This window comes from Periophthalmus magnuspinnatus, chromosome 13 (assembly GCF_009829125.3).
Source record: "Periophthalmus magnuspinnatus isolate fPerMag1 chromosome 13, fPerMag1.2.pri, whole genome shotgun sequence".
NCBI classification, from domain to species: Eukaryota; Metazoa; Chordata; class Actinopteri; order Gobiiformes; family Gobiidae; genus Periophthalmus; species Periophthalmus magnuspinnatus.
Window position 1 is genome coordinate 18,421,245 of NC_047138.1, and position 20,964 is coordinate 18,442,208.

Consider the following 20,964-nt stretch of genomic DNA (forward strand, 5'->3'; position numbering starts at 1 on the left):
ATGTTGTGTGTTGTTTCATTGAGTAACCTTTTATTATTAGTCTGTCTACATCTGCAAAGCTCAAAACGCTTTGTTCCACCTTGTGATGTCATGAAGCAGTAGTTTTCAAATTAACAACTCCTTTTACTTACTTGACACGTCCAGACTGATATCTTTCTGTACTTTTATACAGAGGGATATTGGTCTGGCCCTCACGCCCTCAGCAGTGGTCTCAAGGCTAATCAAACATCCAATAATATTCATTTTTTTCAGTGACACATGTGAAACAAAGGAGCTCATTGGTCACTTATCATTTACAAACAAAATCACATTCCTCTCACCTCAGATTAACAGAGTTAAGCGCTTCACATGTTTTGCAGCCCCCTGTGATATTTTCTTCCTTTATTTTTCTGATATGGACAGACCTTGCCTGTCCTTGGTTGGTTGATGCACCTGTCAAACGCCATTTTGAAAAAGGAGAGACTGTGTTGAAGTGTGTGTTCTGGATCCCAGGTAAGCATGGGCTGAGCTGAAATTAGCAAACTTGAAAACATAGTGGAGCACTTCCTATATTACCACATGACACCACAAGGTGGAACAGAGTGTATTCTGTTTGAGAGATAACTCAGCCTAAAGTTGCAGGGTTTGTGTGTTAAACATGTGTGAAAGAAACAAAACACAACTCCAGGTATGTTTGTGATGAGGAAACTACATTAAAACAGAGATCAGAGAATAGTGTGATATGGGCTTTAAGCCCCATTTACGTACACAACCTGACCCGGGGATTTACATGCATTTAGCCAGAGCAGGGTGAACAAATCCACAACTGATTTCCCTACATTTGTGATTCGGCAATTTCTCAGGTAAACTCCCAGAAACATGCAGGGAGGGCGTACCTGTGAATAGATTTTCATTACACTGACGCAGCAGTGTATTACTATGTGAAAGAGGTCAGGTCAATGGGCTGATCCCACATCACACCGCTTTGTCCGCTGTGCCACACACTCAGCAGATTACTTATTATAAACTTTGCCCACAGCCACATTTCAAATAGAGCTGCTAAAACACCATATACACCATATACATTTAGTAGTGAAAAAAAGTTGATTTAGTGTTTAGTTCATCTTTCACTTTCACTTTCAGTCACTGTGGGTGACTGTGGTGGAATCACATACTGTCTCTTGGAGTTGGAAAAGCCCTGGACCTGATTAGTCTCATCCCTGCACTTGTCGATGTCCAGCCGATTCACTGTTTTGGTGCAAGTAGGAACTAATGAAGTAATGGACAGGAAGTCACTGCATTTTCAGGATAACCTGGAATGTCCCACCCTGTCCCATCCCATTCTACCCTGTCCCTCTTTGCCCCACTCTGCCCCATCCCACTCTGCTCCATGTTAACCCTTGGAGTGACTCAAGCTTGTACAAAAACAATGGTGTGCAGCTCGGCACAAAGTGAACTGAGCTACTCACAAATAAGTACATTCCATATATTCTCCTTATGATATATACCATGGCTCCTCCCAGAAGTCTGAAGCCCCACCCCTCATCAACACCTCTGTCAATTTGTGCCCTGACTCTTTGCTGTCATCTGCAGGCCTCTCAGATAAATCCACATATCCAGTGCTAATAATAAGCTGCCCCACAAGCCTCAAAATGATGTGAAACTAGCAGTTCTCAATGTTGATCACTCACAAATAAACTTTTAACATGATTTATCATGATGATTAATCATTTTATGACCTTCATATCGACTTTGCTTCAATGATCCAGAGAACAAAGAACTTACAGAAGCATTACTGCCCAGTTACTCTTTTTCTGACTGGAATTGCAGAAGAGGTGGAGCAGCTGTTTTTAATCACTCAATACCTGTAAGATTGTGGTGTTAGGAGCCAGCAGTACAGTTGAATACCACGCTGTAAAAATCACATCAGTTCACTCTTTCCTGCTTCTCACTGCTTATTGTCTTCCCATTTCAAAACAGGGTTAATCTCTGAGTTCATAAAACTTTTATCAGATGTAATTAGATCGGATTCAGTAATATCCATGTTGGAAACAGTAGTAATCAAATAGTGAAACAATTTTCTGATATGGTCTTTTTCTTTAAGCTAACTCAACATGCTAATGGACCGACAAACTGTTGTGGTCACACCCAAGTTATATAAAAGGCCTGTTATGTAACCCTAATCCATACCCTAGATGTAACCTTGATCCAGACCTTAGATATATCCCTAATCCATACCCTAGATGTAGTCCTGATTCAGAATCTAGATGTAGCCTTGATCCAGACATTAGATGTAACTTGGATCCATACCCTAGAAGTAACCCTGATCCAGACCCTAGATGAAACCCTGATCCATAGCCTAGATGAAACCCTGATCCATGACTTGGATGTAACTCTGACTCTGACCCTAACTCTCATCCAGACCCTATATATAACCCTGATCCAGACCCTAGATGTAACCCTGACACATACCCTAGATGAAACCCTGATCCAGACCATAAATGTAATCCTGATCCATGTCCTAGATGAAACCCTGATCCATTCCCTAGATGTAACCCTTATACAGAACCTAGATGTGAACCTGATCCATTCCCTAGATGCAACCCTGATCCAGACCCTAGATATAACCCTGATACAGACCCAGACAAAAAAAGAATACATAAAAAAATTATCCTTACTGTTTTCAAATCTCTGTCTTGCTCCCACCTACATCTCCAACATGCTCCCAGAATACAGCCCCAAGAGAATTAAAATCCCCGAACCTCAGACTGCTGCTGTCTCAAAAATCTACTCTACAGCGGCAAGACTTCTGTCACCATCTGTTCTGATTCCAGTTTATCAGGTTTCAGAACAAAGCTTAAAACACCTGCACAAGCATTTTGACTCATTATATGTGTTTGATATAGTTTTATTTAAGTGTTTGAGCGCACTGAGTCTGTGCTGATCACATTAATGTGCTTTAGAAATAAAATGTGTTGTTGCCATATGCAAACGATTGAACTCATTCAAGACTTTATTGCCTAATTACCCTAAGTCATTTCTGCACATTTTTTCAGGAAACACAAAAAACTGAACCAACTGAAAACCGTACAACATGTGACAATGCTGTACAAAATGACTCCAAAATGACCCCAAAATGGCCTGGGTCCCTTGAGCCATTTTAACAGAACTTAGGCCATTTTTTCTCTGACTCCTGTGACACAAGAGGACTTAGGCCATTGTTTTAGGAGGGCATAGGTGTGTAAACTAATGTGTGTAAACTAATGTGTGTAAACTAATGTGCAAGCTAAACAGTGATCTCATTTAACACAGCAGGTTTGTGGTCCAGTGCATGATGTGGAGTCAGCTCTAAGTGTGAACAGAGCAGACCCGGATATGTTCTGGGACTGGCACATGTGTAAATGAAGGTCACTGCTGAGTGTTCTGGCATTTTGTACCCAACATTTTACTGTTATCTCTGTGTGAATGGGGGTTTAGACTTCTCCTCCACTCTGTACGACACAAGCCCACTGCAATCTCAACAACTTGTATTTAAAAGCAGACTGTGAACAGCTTAATAAAATCAGAAGAGAACGATGGCCTGGCTGTCTTGGTAATAACTGTGTACCTGCTGCATATGTGTCTACGGTAAGTTTGTCAAAAATGTCAAAAATCAGATACTAATTGAAACTAAATCTAGTATCAAAACTAAACACTAATTTTTCTCAAGTATTGATACTAAAAAGTCCCATTGACAAGACAGACATTAACCTTTCCCGAATTGCTTTAGAATGAATTTGAGCTGTATCGGAACAACTATAAGATCACATAGACTAGTATACGCCCATGTACCACTATGGAACCTACCTGCACCATTGAGAGATTACACAGATACAAGGCCACATGGGGATATAAAAGAAATAACTATTTAATGTTGAAAATTGATTGATTGATTGATTTAAAGGAAGAGTGCTTTTATTATCATTGTGGTATGAGAATCTGAGAATCGAGTTTGAAATTTTATTATTGTGACAACTCTAGGAAGAACACCAGACTCAATCATAAAAGTGCCATCTATAAGATCAGCGTATGACCTATGACCTATGACCTTTATATTTGAAAAAAAAAATAAAATAAAAAAAAATCCTATTCATATTTTTTAAGTTACAGCTAATTTAAGACTTCAAAGATTGATGGAGGTATGAGTTACGGGATATGGCTTGTGGTATATTTTACACCAGCAGATGGCAGTAGAGCAGCATAACTCACTTGCTTGGTCCAGTTTAACTCAAATTAAGTGTTAATATGTTTTACATCATGATAAGACTATTGATTATTTCAGGGACTTTACCATAGAATATTGTTGAATTAATCGAATTTGAATGAACCAATCGGTGACATCATCATAAGTATTTTTCAGTTTTGCCTCTTGACATCATGGAGGTTTTGTCTCTACATTCTGAAGGAGATTTTTTCTCCAAATACTCACACATTTTCCCTACTGTTATGAATAATTTTATTTTGTATTTTACTTGCTCTTTTAGCTATATCTATATTTATATAATAATAATAATAATAATAATAATAATAATAATAATAATAATAATAATAATAATAATAATAATAATAATAATAATAATAATAATAATAATAATAATAATAATAATAATAATAATAATAATAATAATGATGATGCATGAACTGTTTAAAACGCAAACTTCTAGTTGGCTCTATATCACAGTTTCAGGCCTGTCACCATAATCACTAAATGAACTTATCCTTCAGTATGTCTCAGATGGAACAATTATAATCTTTGGGGGTAAATATTTATCATAGTACTTTTACTTTGTACTAGTGGAACTTTTCATTGTTTTTTGAAGATTTGAGCTGTGCAGAGTTTAATAAATAACTTCTATGACTCATTACAGCTCACATTCATTCACCATACTGTACATATGGAATAGTTTTTGTTTTCTTTGGGAGGGGGGTGATCAGGCTTTAGGATTATGGTGTCAGTAGAGTAAATTAGTTCCAGTATTATTGTTTACTGTCTATGCACTGCCTGGCCAAAAAAAAAAAAGTTGCCACCTGGATTTACCAACTGTAGCATGGAGAAACAATGACACAGCGAATGCATGCTGTAATCAAAGCTAAAGGAGATCCAACAAAATATTAGAGTGTGTGACTTTGTTTTTTGGTGAGCCAGGCAGTGTATTTTCATCATAAATATATCGCACCTCAGAATGTGTGATGGTGACAGACCTATACAGTTCACATATAAGTAAAAGGACGTCAGAACAGAGATGTATCAGACCAGACCACTCTCCACATGTGTGAAGAAAATTGGGAGATAGATTATTATTGTTTTAAAATTTAGATCTGCAGATGTAGAAAAGAAATTTAATGTAAAGTACGTCCAGATCCATCTTCATGTTGGTTTTGGTTTGTTTGGGCTTCACCTTTGGCTTCACCTAGACCACAGCGCTGCTCTGTGATTGGCCCAGTCTCAGCTGTGTTTATAACACAGCACAGGCTCCATTCAGTTCCTTTTACTTTATCACCACAGAATCATGAAAGGAGTCATATGAACAGGGAGAATAGAGACGAGACTTAGCACACAGACACTTTACACCACTAATAATAGAAAAAGTAAAGAGTATAAAATATAGAAACAAAGTCCACATGCAGTCCGAGATGCACATACATGTTACAGTATAACAGCTACTCCACGTGAGAGGCTGGGGCCGGACTTCTCTCCTCCTCTGGGCTGCCCTCCCCGACCTACTCTGGTATTCTGCTGGCCTCTGGAGCAGTGGACTCAGTATCTGCTCTGGTGTTATGTTGGCCTCGGGAGCGGATGGTCTCAGTATCTGCTCTGGTGTTCTACTGGCCTCTGGAGTGATGGTCTCAGTATCTCTCTCTGGTGCTGTGCTGGCCACTGGAGCGGTGGTCTCAGTATCTGCTCTGGTGCTCAAAGTGCCAGCGGTTGAAGTCGATGTTGAATGCTACGATACTGCCAGACGCCATTCCAGTGATAAGAGTCCTGCAAGAGAAACAGACCATTAAGATCAGTAGAAACGTTGGTATTTACCTCATTTTCTCCCATGGATTTGAACTATATCTGGTGTAAATCTCTGAATGCATAAGGTAAGTGAGGAATAACTTTGGACCACTGCAAACTGTTTAAAATGAACTAGTTCTATTTTTCATGTTTTTAAGTCAAAATCAGGTAGAGCGCCTTTAACTACCAGCTTATAAATATAATATCTACAAGTATTTGCTGATATTACCTCACTTTCAGTCCACATTGCACATTTAAAAAAAAATAAAAAACTGTATATATCAAGGAACCATTCATGTATTCAAACTTTAGACTGAAGGGAAGTCTCTTGCCCAAGGACACAACAAGGGTAGGGGCTGGGATCAAACTACTACCCATTTGGTGCTGCTATGCTATGTACGCCAAAAACAACATATGTAACAGTTAAATTAGTTTGAGTTTCGTTTTTGACGCTCTGGGTCTCCCCTCCCTTTTCTCTCCCTGCTAAGTCACTCCCCCTTCAGAGTGCTATCACAACACAATCAGTGTGCATCTCAAACATTAAACAACAAACCTGATGTGATTTAAAGTTGTAGTGTATTGTTTGGTATCATGTTTTTGTTGTGTCGATTCTCATGTGTGGGCGCATGAGTGTGGGTGGAGCCCTGTACAGGCTCGTACAGCTAACCATAAAGAGGGTCTGAATAGGACCTGAGAGATCGCTAAAATACTTAAGCATGGATGGATGACATCTAAAACCTCTTGAGGCATGTTTTTAATGAGGGAACCATGTTATAACATAGGAAAAAGTTTTTTTTTAAAAAGTCAATTTTGGATAAAAATTGCTGCTGAGCAAAAAAGGTCACACTGGTTTATTCTATTCAAGTTGATTACATGTTTCTCAGTGTTTTTCATTCCCCTTCTCCTGTTCTCAAAATCATGTGTTGCACTGCAGCAGGCACACAGTGACTGGAGGACAGACACTACTGTGTGTTCAGTGTCTTGCCCAAAGACACAACAACAGTATGCAGGGGTTAGAGGTCAGAGGATAACCGCAGTCAGCCTGGACCTCCACAAATGTACTTCAGTAAATCACTATATTAAAGAGTGCAGTTACTCTCACCTCTGCTCCACTACTGTAAATCATAACTCAACTGAATCGCATCATTGTTCCACTCTCTCTCTATCTACCTCTCCATTTCTCTTTCTTCCTGTTATTTTCTTGCCTGAAATGTTCCACAATGTGGCATTAAATATATCTATCTTGCAATATTTAATGACTATTGTTTTTAGCACAAAAATATAGCCTACCTTGAAAAACACGTATTTGTACCGTGATTGGGCTTGCCTCTCCACAGATCTGAGCTGCAACTCCGTGGCATGCCCTGCATGTCTCCATGGAGATAAATAAGTTTAATGCCATAATGTGGAACATTCCAGGCAAAGCACTAAAATCTTCGTGAAATTTGAGCTGCTTAACTAGTTGATAATTTGCAGCTGATGTCATCAACATTTTCTGGAGAGTTAACTCGAGGCACTAGAGTGTCATTTCTGACACTAACGGGCTTTGTGTATTATGTAAAATACCAGACAATAGGCCGGGTTCACGTCACATCACAACATTGAGAATCCCAATTGTTTATAGTTTAGGTTTATGGTTAATATGTTTGTAATTATAATGTGGTAAAGTAGCCAAATAATGTACTTAAGTAAGAATAACATTACTTCAAAAATATTACTTAAGTAGAAGTACAAGGTAGTGGTCCAAGTAAAAGTACTGTTACTTCAATAAAAATATTACTCAAATAGGATTAAGAGGATGCTGCTAGAAAAGTACAATTTCTTTAAAAAGTTACTCAAGTAAATGTAACTGAGTACCACCCACCTCTGTGAGTAAATGTGTTACATAGACCTGTACCCTCCATCTGAAACTATGACATAATCAAATTCTAGGCCTTGAACGCAGCCAACACGTGGATGCAGCCTACACATGAACGCAGCCAACACGTGAACGCAACCTACACGTGAAGGCAACCTACACATGAACACAGCCAACACGTGAACGCAACCTACACATGAACACAGCCAACACGTGAACGCAACCTACACATGAACGCAGCCAACACGTGAACGCAACCTACACATGAACGCAACCTACACATGAACGCAGCTAACACATGAACGCAACCTACACATGAACACAGCCAACACGTGAGCGCAACCTACACATGAACGCAGCTAACACGTGAGCGCAGCCTACACATGAAGCAGCCTACGCATGAATGCAGCCTATATGTAAATGCAACCTGCACATGAACACAGCCTACACATGAAAGCAGCTGACACATGAGCGCAGCCTACATGTCAATGCAGCCCACATGTGAGGCAGCCTATGCATGAATGCAGCCTACACGTGAACACAGCCTACATATGAACACAGCCTATATGTGAACACAGCCTACATGCACAGGCTCAAATATAACAGATTCCAAAATTCACAAACAGGAGAAAACAAAGAACAGAAACATGATTTCATGTAGTTTGTTTTTAGAATTAGCAGTGAACTCTGAGTACGTGGCATCCGCTGCTCTGGGCAGGTCCATACATCCTCCTCTCCATGTGAATGAAGAATCTGACTGTAGGCAGGGGCTCTTTTAGCTAGAGGCGCTGATCCCGTGACCCCCGTCCTCTGGGGTTACATGATGAGGTCACTGTCATAGCCCTGAAGCCAACAGCAGCAGCCTTATCCACATGTGAGTACACTAGTATTATTCAGAGACATGCGTGTAGAGTAATGTTAATTTAGTTTAAAGAGGGGGTCCTCTGCCAAATGGACTTTTTTTTTTTTTATTTCTTCCATCTTCCAAAGCTGTTCCCTCATCAAAAACACACCTGAAGAGGTTTTAGATGTCATCCAAGCATGTTTGAGTAATCTAGCAATCTCTCTCAGGCCCTATTCAAACCCTCCTTATGGTTAGCTGTAAGAGTGAGCAAGGCTCTGCCCACAAGCCTATGTTACTCATTCTCCCACATGCCAATTCCCCATAAATATACAAAAACATGATACAAAACTGTACTGTTGACAAACTTAGTGTGATATGCAGTAGTTTCGTTAGTGGGATACACGCCGTTTCTGATTCTACAGGAAGCCAGTGCAGAGACCTGAGTACAGGACCTATGTGCTTGTACTTCCTGGTTCTAGTTAGGACCCGAGCAGCAGCATTCTGGATGTACTGCAGCTGTCTTAACGCCCATTTCGAAAGGCCAGTGAACAGGCCATTACTGTAGTCTAACCTACTAGAGAGAAATGCATGGATAAGTCTCTCTAAGTCTGACTTTGACAGTATACTTTTGATTTTTGCAATGCTTTTTTTAGATGTTAACAAGCTGCAGATGTTGATTTGAGGTGGCTGTTAAAGTTCCCCTAGATAGACGGATTATTACCCCTAGATTTCTAGCCTGATTTGAAGGTTTTAGACAGAGGTGACTGTTAACACATCCAATTTCAACGAAGTACTCCCTGTTTTCTAGATAGGACTTGAACCAGTTTAGTGTCGCTCCAGAGATGCCCACCCAGTCCTCTAGTCTCTGTAAGAGAATCCCACAGTGTCAAAGGCAGCACTCAGATCTAACAGGATCAAGACTGAGACTTTGCCTGCATCAGTGTTCAGGCGGATGCCATTTGTCACCTTGATAAGAGCAGTCTCAGTGCTGTGGTGGGGTCTAAAACCTGACTGGACCAGTTTTCAAAGCTCTTGGGAATCCTCCAGATTTAAGTGACATGATTGAAGTGACATGTTAATGCAAGCAAGTGGTGACAGCAAACTATTGAGCACAGACTTTAGAAAATTTGTGGATAACACATTGAGGCAGCATGTAAATTGGATAGTTTTGTCAGTTACAAGTGCAAAGTGAGTCAGTTCTAAGTGTAGAGGTCATTGCTGGGTTGTTATTTGTGTCGTGGCATTTTTAATACCCTGAACCGTGTCATTAAAGAATACTGCAAACTCATTAGACGTGGAGTGAGTTTGCAGTATACTTTAATGAAAACGGCAACGGAGCTGGGGGGTTTGTTAATCTGTTTACTGCTGCAAACAGGAGAGTTGTTACTGCAACTTCCAATAATGTCAGAAAAATACCTCTCCCTTGTTCTACATAAAGTGCGGTTGTACATGTGCATCTTTCTCTGTAAATCTCAAAATGAACCTGAAGCTTTGACTTGTGCCATTCCCGCCCTCCGGCACTCCCTTTTCTGTGCCCTGACCGAGTCATCATTCCTCCATGGTGCTTTCTGCTTATCTAGGATCGTACTGCTCACTGCTAGGAGTGTTCAACTAGTTCCCAAAAGCGACTGCTAAATTACTCAAACATCTAAAACCTCTACATATTTTTGATGAGGGAACAACATTATAACACTCCAAAAATAGGTTTTGCATAATACCCCCTTCTTTAAACCACCTGCTTTTGTCTTTGTATCATGGTGGAATGATTGAAACAGTTGGTTCTTTTTACTCATGCAATTATAAGGGGAAGTGCATGCATACAAAAAGATCTTGTGCTTGTTATTTCTGTTCTCCCAAAACCTTTCTTAAGAAGCAGTTGTGTCTCTATGGCAACAGCCTTGTCTCCAGGAACATTTGTAAGTGGTCTCAGACAGCTGTGAAGAGCAGGCAGCACAGGGCTTTTTAACCAGCCCACACAAACAGCACCGAGGCTCATATCTGCAGACACACAGATGCACTGAACAAACCCACGCAAACTCCACACACTCCAGGACCAGCAGACAGCCACACACACAAGTTTTGTTTAGTGTGTGTGTAAGATATGCCCGCTAACATAGCTCATCAGGAGGAAACATGTGTTTGATGCTGTTTACTATGGATAAGGTTTTTCATCAGTTTGACACAGATCTTGAGCTGAAATGTTTGAAGTATAAATGTTAAAGGTCGTATATTACACAGAACTGTCACTTTCAGCCATGTTATAATACTGTCCCCCCTCAAAAACACACATGGAGTGATATTTTGTTTTATTCACGCTTGATTGACGAATCCTTGTTTAGTAAGTCTGCTCCCTCTAGGCCCCATAAAAACAAGCTATACAGACATCACATTGTGACATCACAGGTAAAATTCCAAAGGTGTCCTGTGATGTTTTTATGTCCATAAATCAAAATCTAAGCATTTCTGCCATTGACCGGTCATTACAACTAAAATTATGTGTTAGCATCATGGGTCTATTAAAATGGCTGGATAGCAGTACAAACCTGTATGAGATTCTGTCCACATGCCTATGTCACCCATGCTTCAACACTCTCCATAAATTTACAAAAACATGATACAAAACTGTACACAGCAACTTCACAAACCTGATGTGCAGTAGATTGATTGATCATGTTGTGCTAGCGCTCTGAAGGGAGAGTGACTTAGTATGGAGAGAAAAGGAAGGGGGGAAATGAAATTGAAACTAATTACACATTTTAATATGTGGCAATATTGCATTTTCAAAATAATAAAAGGTAACATGGAGATCTAAATATGTTATTTTTGTGTTTTTTTTGTTTGTTTTTAGGGCTAGGTCTGTTTTGGTCTGGTCTGTTTTAGACTTGTTCTGTTGATAAGTGGAAAAATAAATATGTGTAAGGTTCAGTTCAGTTTGGTTTTGTAGAGCCTAAGATCAGAACTATTGCTTTAACCAACAAAGAGTCTGAAAATCAAACGTAAAATTGGGTAAGTAGAAAAATAAAAGGCCTGTAGTTTTTCCAATTTATTAAAGCAAAATGTGCCAGTACAGATATATTGTATACGTTTTTGAGGTCAAAATAAGTCCATTGTGTTCTGTCTGCTTCGAATTATAAACAGCTTTATTGTCAGATAATCAGGAAGGGTGCACTATCATGCTAGTTGGTATCTTCAAAGTCACAGCAAAACTCAATGCGGTGAATAATTAGGACTCTCAGAATGCATAAGGTAATTGAGGAATAACTTTGGACCATTTCTGTTTTCACATTTTTAAGACACTAAAAACCAAGTACGGAGCTTTAACCAGTAGTCACAGGAAACAAGTAAATGGAGAACTGTCCCAAAGCACCCCCTGTCCTTCATGGCAAGGAAAAACTCACCTCTGGTCATGGGACAGGTCCATAGCCCGAATCCCTGCGTCACAGCCCGGGTAGGTGTACAGGAGAGAGAGGTCCCACGCCTGCCACACCTCCACCACCCCCCGGTCTCCTCCGGTCAGCAGACACAAGCCATCACTGCTGAGGACCATGGCCTGGATGGGGCAGGGGACAGGCGTCAGGGCGTGTCTTAAACTGGGGTATGAGTACATGTGGTTCAATGTGGTGTGGAGTTGTTCTACAAGGTCATCAAAAGTATCAAAAATCAGATACTAATCGATACTAAAACTAATGTCGTAACTAGATCCTCATTTTTTGCAGGCATCGATGCTTAAAAAGTCACATTGACAGGACAGAAATAAACCTTTCCTAAATAGCTTTAGAATGTTCTTGAACTGTATCAGACCAAGTATAAGACCACATAGACTAGTATACGCCCATGGACCACTATGGAACCTCCCTGGACCATTGAGAGATTACACAGATACAAGATCACATGGAAATATAAAAAAGTACTACCATTTGATGTGGAAAATCATCATGTCTAAAGAAAGAGTGTTTTTATTATCATCATGTTATCTAAATCGGTATCGAAATAGTTTGAAATTTCAACATTGTGACAACACTATTAGAGACAATCTTATTTAGTCTTGTTTTAAGTTAAGTCCCGGTTTAAAGATGCAGTAAGTAACTTTTCTGGGCCCCACCACCTTCTTATCTCCATGGTAATGTTATTGCTTTTCCTGGAATGTTCCACAGTGGCATGAAATGTCTATCTATCTCCATGGAGACAAGCAGGTGACAGCTTCAGGCCAAGTTAGCAAGTAATGCCACTAGGCCAAGTTCCAAGTCATATATGTACACTGGCTTGCAAAAGTAATCATCCCCTGCACACCAGACAGGTCAGAGAAAAAATTGTGGTGACATTTGAAGCAGGGTTTGGATCTAAAAGGTTTTCCCAAGCGTTGAACATCTCAAGGAGCGCTGTTCAATCCATCATCCAGAAATGGAAAGAGTATGGCACAACTGCAAACCTACCTAGGCATGGCCGTCCACCAAAACTTAAAGAGCGAACAAGAAGAGCACTCATCAGAGATGCATCCAGGAGGCCCATGGTGACTCTGGAAGAGCTGCAGAGATCCACAGCTCAGGTGGGGGAATCTGCTCACAGGACAACTATTAGTCGTGCACAACACAAATCTGATCTCTATTGTAGAGTGGCAAGAAGAAAGCCATTGTTGGAAACCATCCGTAAGAAGTCTTGTTTACAGTTCACTAGAAGTCATTTGGAGGACACAGCAAACATGTGGCAGAAGGTGCTCTGGTCTGATGAGATCAAAATCGAACTTTTTGGCCTAAAAGCAAAACACTACATGTGGAGGAAAACTAACACTGCACATCACTCTGAACACACCATCGCCACAGTCAAATACGGTGGTGGCAGCATCATGCTGTGGGGGTGCTTTTCTGCAGCTGGAACAGGGAAGCTGGTCAGAGCTGATGGGAAGATGGATGGAGCTAAATACAGGGCAATCTTGGAAGAAAACCTGTTGGAGTCTGCAAAAGACTTGAGACATGTGTTAGAATGGCCCAGTCAAAGTCCAGACCTAAATCCAATTGAGAATCTTTTGCAAGGTCTGAAAACTGCAGTTCACAAATGGTCTCCATCAGATCTGACAGAACTTGAACTTGTTTTGCCAGGAAGAATGGGCAAATATTTCAGTCTGTAGATGTGCAAAGCTGGAGGAGAAATACCCCAAAAGACTTGCAGCAAAAGAAGATTCTACAAAGTATTGACTTAGGGGGGCTGAATAATTTTGCACGCTGCACTTTCCAGTTTTATTTACTACTTGTTATGTACCATTTTGTGTTACTTATTCACATAAAATGCAAATAAAAAATATTTAAATTTGTGGTTGTGACTTGACAAAATTTGATAAAGTTCCAGGGGGATGAATACTTTTGCAAGCCACTGTATACATTATATATTATTATTATTATATTGTATATTTTTTTCAGTTTGTGTTTATTGCTCTGAAAAAGTTTCCATGGAAATACTGTTCCTTTGGCTGTAACCTTACACAGTATGACATAAAATGTATCTCCATGGAGAATGTTCAGAAGTGTTGTTTTAAGTTTCTGTATGGAATCATGCAGGTGACATGCCACCTCCAGAAAGTTACACACTGTATCTTTAAATACTACATGTGTGTTTAAAGTCATATAAAAAGCCTGTGTCATGCACACAGGATTCCTTCATTAGAACAGTTCATACCCCGGGGCCTGTTCATACCCTAGTGGAGTCCTGGATTTCCATGTGTGCCAGCAGTTTTCCATTGATGCTGAAGCTGCAGACGTGCCCGTGCTTGTAGCAGACGATGCAGTGACCCTCAGAGGACACAGAGATGAGAAGGGGCCCCGAGGAGTGGTCAGGGCCCTCCAGAGCCCGCAGCAGCTCTCCAGTGATGGTGTGGACCAGGCATGGGCCCTCTGGAAAGCCAAACATATAGAGTCACATGTTACTGGATGCATTAAAGGAGCTGCACCTGATTTTTTCAAACTTAAAAACGTGAAAAAAAGAACTACTGCAGCAGTCAAAAGTAATTTGTCACTTACCTTATGCATTCTGGGCATCCTAATTATTCACCACGATGAATGCATAAGGTAGGTGGAGAATGACTCTGGACCACTGCAGCCTATTTAAAACGAAAAATCCAGTACTGCACTTTATAAAAAAAAAATTCAGTTTAAAAGAGCATTGTAAATAAAGATATTGAGAGCATAAATAAGGAAACAGCAGACACCTTTAGCTCCACTGAAGACCAAACCCAGCTCTGCGCACACCGCCGCACACACCACCTCCTGGTCATGACCTGTCAGTGCAGCTCGAGGGACTGGGTACTCGCCTGCACAACACATCACAACAGATTTAAACGTGCGTAGAGGAGGTGAACAGAGGTTAACAAGACATTAGCTGGAGTTTGCAAGTTATCTCTATGTCTGCGTGTTTTCCCTCTTTCCCCCATCCACCTGAGAACAACAGAACTGAGCTCAAGAACCTAGTCTCAAGTCTCACGTTCCCTCATAGATAGCACCGATAATATTATAGATGGGTTATATGCTTTATAGGTATGATGTGGCTAAATGTTAGTACGATGCTAACCGATAAACATATCTGTGAATGTATGAGTTAAAGAAGTTATCTGGTGAAACTTATGATCTTTATTTTGTAGAGAGTTGAAACAAACATTCAAAATGTTAGAGGTTGGAAGTGTATAGTTACATTTACTCCTTATCCAGATTCAGAACACACCTCCAATATTTTACAAAGATGTGAGTCTGATCACAGGTGAATCTCCCTGACTTCAGATGAGCATGACTGAAAGGTGGATTAGCTGATCAGAGACACACATGGTCTGTCTCTATCAAAACAAATATGGCTGTTTATGAGAAAAAAAATATCACAGGGGACTGAAAAACATGGAGGATTTCTGCAGAATCAGTGAGAGAAGCACTAAACTGATTCATCTGAGGAGAGGGAAATTTCATTTAGTTCAAAATGATGGTGACCAATGAGCTCCTGTATTTCACATGCCTTACCGAAATAAACTAATTTCATTGAATGATCAGATTGGTATGGTGTTGGTTTACTTTTACTCTTACATGAGCAATATATAGTACAGTGTAACAATACTCTCACTTGGGTAAAAGTTGTGGTTCCTTTTCCAACTCTGATAGACTTTTACTATACGTTTAATGCTAATTTCTTGGAACACATACATTTTGAATTATGTTACTTTTTTATCCATCCATCCATCCATCCATTTTCTTCCGCTTATCCGGAGCCGGGTCGCAGGGGCAGCACTCTAATCAGGGACTCCCAGACTTCCCTCACCCCGGACACGTTCTCCAGCTCCTCTGGTGGGACCCCAAGGCGTTCCTAGGCCAGCCGAGAGACATAGTCCCTCCAGCGTGTCCTGGGTCTTCCCCGGGGCCTCCTCCAGGTGGGACATGCCCAGAACACCTCCCTAGGGAGCCGTCCAGGAGGCATCCTGACCAGATGCCCGAGTCACCTCAACTGGTTCCTCTCAACGTGTAGGAGCAGCGGCTCTACTCCCGTGTGACCGAGCTCCTCACCCTATCCCTAAGGGTGCGCCCGGCCACCCTACGGAGGAAACCCATTTCAGCCGATTGTATCTGTGACCTTGTCCTTTCGGTCATTACCCAGAGCTCATGACCATAGGTGAGGGTAGGAACGTAGATTGACCGGTAAATTGAGAGCTTTGCCTTTGGGCTCAGCTCCTTCTTTACCAGAACGGGCCGATACAGCGACCGCATCACTGCAGACGCTGCACCAATCTGCCTGTCAATCTCACACTCCATCCTTCCCTCACTCGTGAACAAGACCCCGAAATACTTGAACTCCTCCACTTGGGGCAGAGACTCACCACCCACCCGGAGAGGGCAAACCACCTTTTTCCGGTCGAGCACCATGGCCTCGGATTTGGAGGAGCTGATTCTCATCCCAGCTGCTTCACACTCAGCTGCAAACCGCCCCAGTGCCTGCTGTGGGTCCTGGCTCGATGAAGCCATCAGGACATCATCTGCAAACAGCAGAGATGAAATCCTGTCGTTCCCAAAGCCCCTGGCTGCACCTAGAAATTCTGTCCATAAATATAATGAACAGAACCGGTGACAAAGGGCAGCCCTGGCGGAGCCCAACATGCACTGGGAACAGATCTGACTTACTGCCAGCAATGCAAACACAGCTCCTGCTCCGGTCATACAGAGACCGGACAGCCCTTAGCAAAGGGCCCCGGACCCCATACTCCCAGATCACCCCCCAAAGGATACCACGAGGGACACGGTCGAATGCCTTCTCCAGATCCGCAAACTCCCAAGAACCCTCAAGGACCCGATGGAGAGTATAGATCTGGTCCAGTGTTCCGCGACCAGGACGAAAACCACACTGCTCCTCCTGAATCCGAGGTTCGACTATCGGTCGGATTCTCCTCTCCAGTACCCTGGAATAGACCTTACCGGGAAGGCTGAGGAGTGTGATTCCCCTGTAATTGGAACACACCCTCCGGTCCCCCTTCTTATACAGAGGGACCACCACCCCGGTCTGCCATTCCACAGGTACTGTCCCCGACCGCCACGCGATGTTGCAGGGACGTGTCAGCCAAGACAGCCCCACAACATCCAGAGACTTGAGGTACTCAGGACGGATCTCGTCTACCCCCGGAGCCTTGCCACCGAGGAGCTTGCCTACCACCTCAGTGACTTCAGCCAGGGTGATGGACGAGTCCGCCTCTGAGTCCCCAGTCTGTGCTTCCTCCTCGGAAGACATGACGGGGGGATTGAGGAGATCCTCAAAGTATTCCTTCCACCGCCCAACAACATCCCCAGTCGAGGTCAGCAGCTCTCCACCCACACTGTAAACAGGGTTGGTGAAGCACTGCTTCCCCCTCCTGAGGTGTCTGTCGGTTTGCCAGAATTTCTTTGAGGCCGTCTGATGGTCCTCCTCCATGACCTCCCCGAACTCCTCCCAACCCCGAGTTTTTGCCTCTGTGACTGCCCGAGCCGTGGCACGCTTGGCCTGCCGGTACTCATCAATTCAATTAAATTCATTTATTTTTGTAACGCCCAAAATCACAACAACAGTTGTCTCGAAGGGCGTCATCAGCTTCCTCAGGAGTCCCACGAGCCAACAAGGCTCGGTAGGACTCCTTCTTCAGCTTGACGGCATCCCTTACTTCCGGTGTCCACCACCGGGTTCGGGGAATACCGCCGCCACAAGCACCGCAGACCTTACGACCACAACTACGAGCAGCCGCATTGACAATAGAGGTGGAGAACATGGCCCACTCAGAGTCCATGTCCCCAACCTCCCCCGGGATCAGGGAGAAGCTCTCCCGGAGGTGGGAGTTGAAGACCCCTCTGACAGAGGGCTCCGCCAGACGTTCCCAGCAGACCCTCACGATGCGCTTGGGCCTGCCAGGTCTGTCCGGCTTCCTCCTCCGCCAGCGGATCCAACTCACCACCAGGTGCTGATCAGTTGACAGCTCAGCCCCTTTCTTCACCCGAGTGTCCAAGACACACGGTCGGAGGTCAGATAACACGACAACAAAGTTGATCATCGACCTCCGACCTAGAGTGTCCTGGTGCCACGTGCACCGATGGACACCCTTGTGCTTGAACATGGTGTTTGTTATGGACAATCAGTGACCAGCACAGAAGTCCAATAACAAAGCACCACTCGGGTTCAGATCGGGGAGGCCATTCCTCCCAATCACGCCCCTCCAAGTGTCACTGTCGTTACCCACATGGGCGTTGAAGTCCCCCAGGAGAACAACGGAGTCCCCGGTTGGTGCACTGTCTAGTACCGCTCCCAGGGACTCCAAGAAGGCCGGGTACTCCACACTGCTGTTTGGCCCGTAGGCTGACACAACAGTGAGAGACCTGTCCCTGACCCGAAGGTGCAGGGACGCGACCCTCTCGTTCACCGGGGTGAACTCCAATATGTGGCGGCTGAGCTATGGGGCAATGAGCAAGCCCACACCAGCTCGCCGCCAGAGAAATGGAGAGTCCAACCCCTCTCAAGAAGTTGGGTTCCAGAGCCCAAGCTGTGCGTGGAGGTGAGGCCGACTATATCTAGCTGGTAGCGCTCAACCTCCCGCACAAGCTCAGGCTCCTTCCCCCCCAGTGAGGTGACATTCCATGTCCCCAGAGCTAGTCTCCATGTCCGGAGATCCGGTCGTCGAGGTCCCCGCCTTCGACTGCCGCCCAGATCTCTCTGCACCTGCCCCTCATGGCTCCTCTCGCAGGTGGTGGGTCCACGGGAGGATGGCCCCACGTCGTTCTTTCGGGCCGGGCCCCGTGGGGAAAGGCCCGGCCACCAGGAGCTCGCTGCCGAGCACCCACCCCAAGCCTGGCTCCAGGGTGGGGCCCCGGTAATGCCAGTCCATGCGACGTAAACGGCCTTGATGTATTTTTCTTCATGAAGGGCTTCTGAACCGCTCTTAGTCAGACCTGTCTCCCAGGACCTGTTTGCCATGGGTGACCCTACCAGGGGCATGAAGCCCCCAACAACATAGCTCCCAGGATCATTCGGGTGCTCAAACCCCTCCACCACGTTAAGGTGGCGGTTCGGGGGAGGGGGTTACTTTTTTATATCTACTCTAATTCCCACCTTCTACTAACACGATTCAGAGATTAAATCAAAACTATTCATGTTTTTTTTTTTTTTACGCAAACAGTATAAGATATGCCTTTATCAGTCCCAAATTCCAGTATTGCACCGCACAGTTCAAGAACAGCAGGAAAATGGTAACATGCAATAAAACAAGATAATAGATAATAGCTTAAAATAATTTTAAAATAAACTTTAAAAAAAACTAAAAATAGACTCTAATGTAACACAAGTGTAGCATAAACAAAATAAATCTCAGTAAAGTGACCTCAGTAGATTTACATGTAGATTTACGTATGATGTCCTGGTCCAAATTGAAATATGCTGATTTAGCCTAATCTGACTCCTTTAATGTAGCTTGTACTAGCACAATGACGAAGAGCAGCTGTGACGAGGGATTGTCATGTAAATCCAGGACCAGAGCCTATTGGCCACCTCACGTGATTGATGGCGACAGGGGGAGGGGTCAGTGAGGGGGCGTGTCCTGGCACCTGGCCCAACCACAAACAAATGAATATTAGTATTATTATAAACAGGAACGTCTGGTCTCAGGATTGAAACTGACCTGTGTTTAAGAAGACATATTGTGTTCTAGTCTGTGGGTCATGATCAGCTCGTTTGAAATGACATCTGTGGCTTAGCACAGAAAGTAAAGGGAGGGGGTGGGGACAAAAGTGAAACATGTTAATACTTTGTTCTGGGTGAGTGTAGCATTTTTAAAACATGGTGATCTAAATATGTTATGTGTTACAGTTAATACCTCATTGAAGTAAAATACCCCCTCTTTAACAAAAACAGTTGATATATTGACTTAATTTCAAACTAATACCAAGATTTCAGAAAATTCCATGTCCAAACTTTATGAATGACAGCCCTTATCCCGCTCCATGATTCGGACACATGTCACACCTTCCCTCATCACCCCTTCTCCTGCCACTCTCTCACTCCTCTCCTCCTCCTCTCCTCCCCCTCTCCTGTCCCCAACGCAGGTGTAAGGGCCTGGGGTGTGAGCGCTGCAGCGAGAAGGGTCCCTGGAGACCAGCTCCGGAGCCGGCCTGTCACTGCCAACACTGAAGCGGGGGAGGGCAGCAAGCGGGAGAGGGGAGGAGGAGGGGGGAGAGGGGAGGGATACAGCACAAGTGTCAGAAAAATCCTCCGGGGGAAAGAGGGGCAGAGAACAGCTCACCTGCCTGACAAAAGATCCAATCTCCCTGCAATATCCCGTGCTACCGTGAATATTTTTGATCTGGCCTGAGACATTCAAAAGTAAAACATAATAAATAAAATAAATGAATATATAGAGAAAAGTAGGTTTGATGGCAGCGCTCATAAAATACACTTTACCACTGGTTCAAATGTCTTGATATGATTTGATATTAGTTTAGTGAACTGAATTAATTAGTCCTTAAATCATCACCATTGCTGCCTTCTGACAGTTGGGGGCAGACTGGATATTCTTTTCACTTCACTAAGATTTGAACTTTGGTTTGCATTTTCTTTCATGGCATTTCTCATTTAAATTATTCCACGTTTAAAGTGATTTTGGGAGTGGTGGGAGAATCTATTTGTTGATTAGGTTACACGTGTGGGGGTGGAGTCGAAATATAAGGGGCATGGAAATCTACATACAAATGTAAAAATAGAATGTATGAATGA

At 43.1% G+C, this 20,964-nt stretch overlaps 1 protein-coding gene across 1 annotated transcript in view; it reads right to left on the reverse strand.

The window, feature by feature from the left end:
- Positions 1–5,910: 5,910 nt before the first annotated feature.
- Positions 5,911–20,964, reverse strand: part of LOC117379826 (neurobeachin-like) — a 398,145-nt gene continuing 383,091 nt past the window's right edge. The window contains 4 exon segments of the mRNA XM_055226208.1: positions 5,911–6,001; positions 12,120–12,271; positions 14,410–14,606; positions 14,921–15,022. Of these exon segments, the coding sequence (XP_055082183.1) occupies positions 5,911–6,001; positions 12,120–12,271; positions 14,410–14,606; positions 14,921–15,022 (542 nt within the window).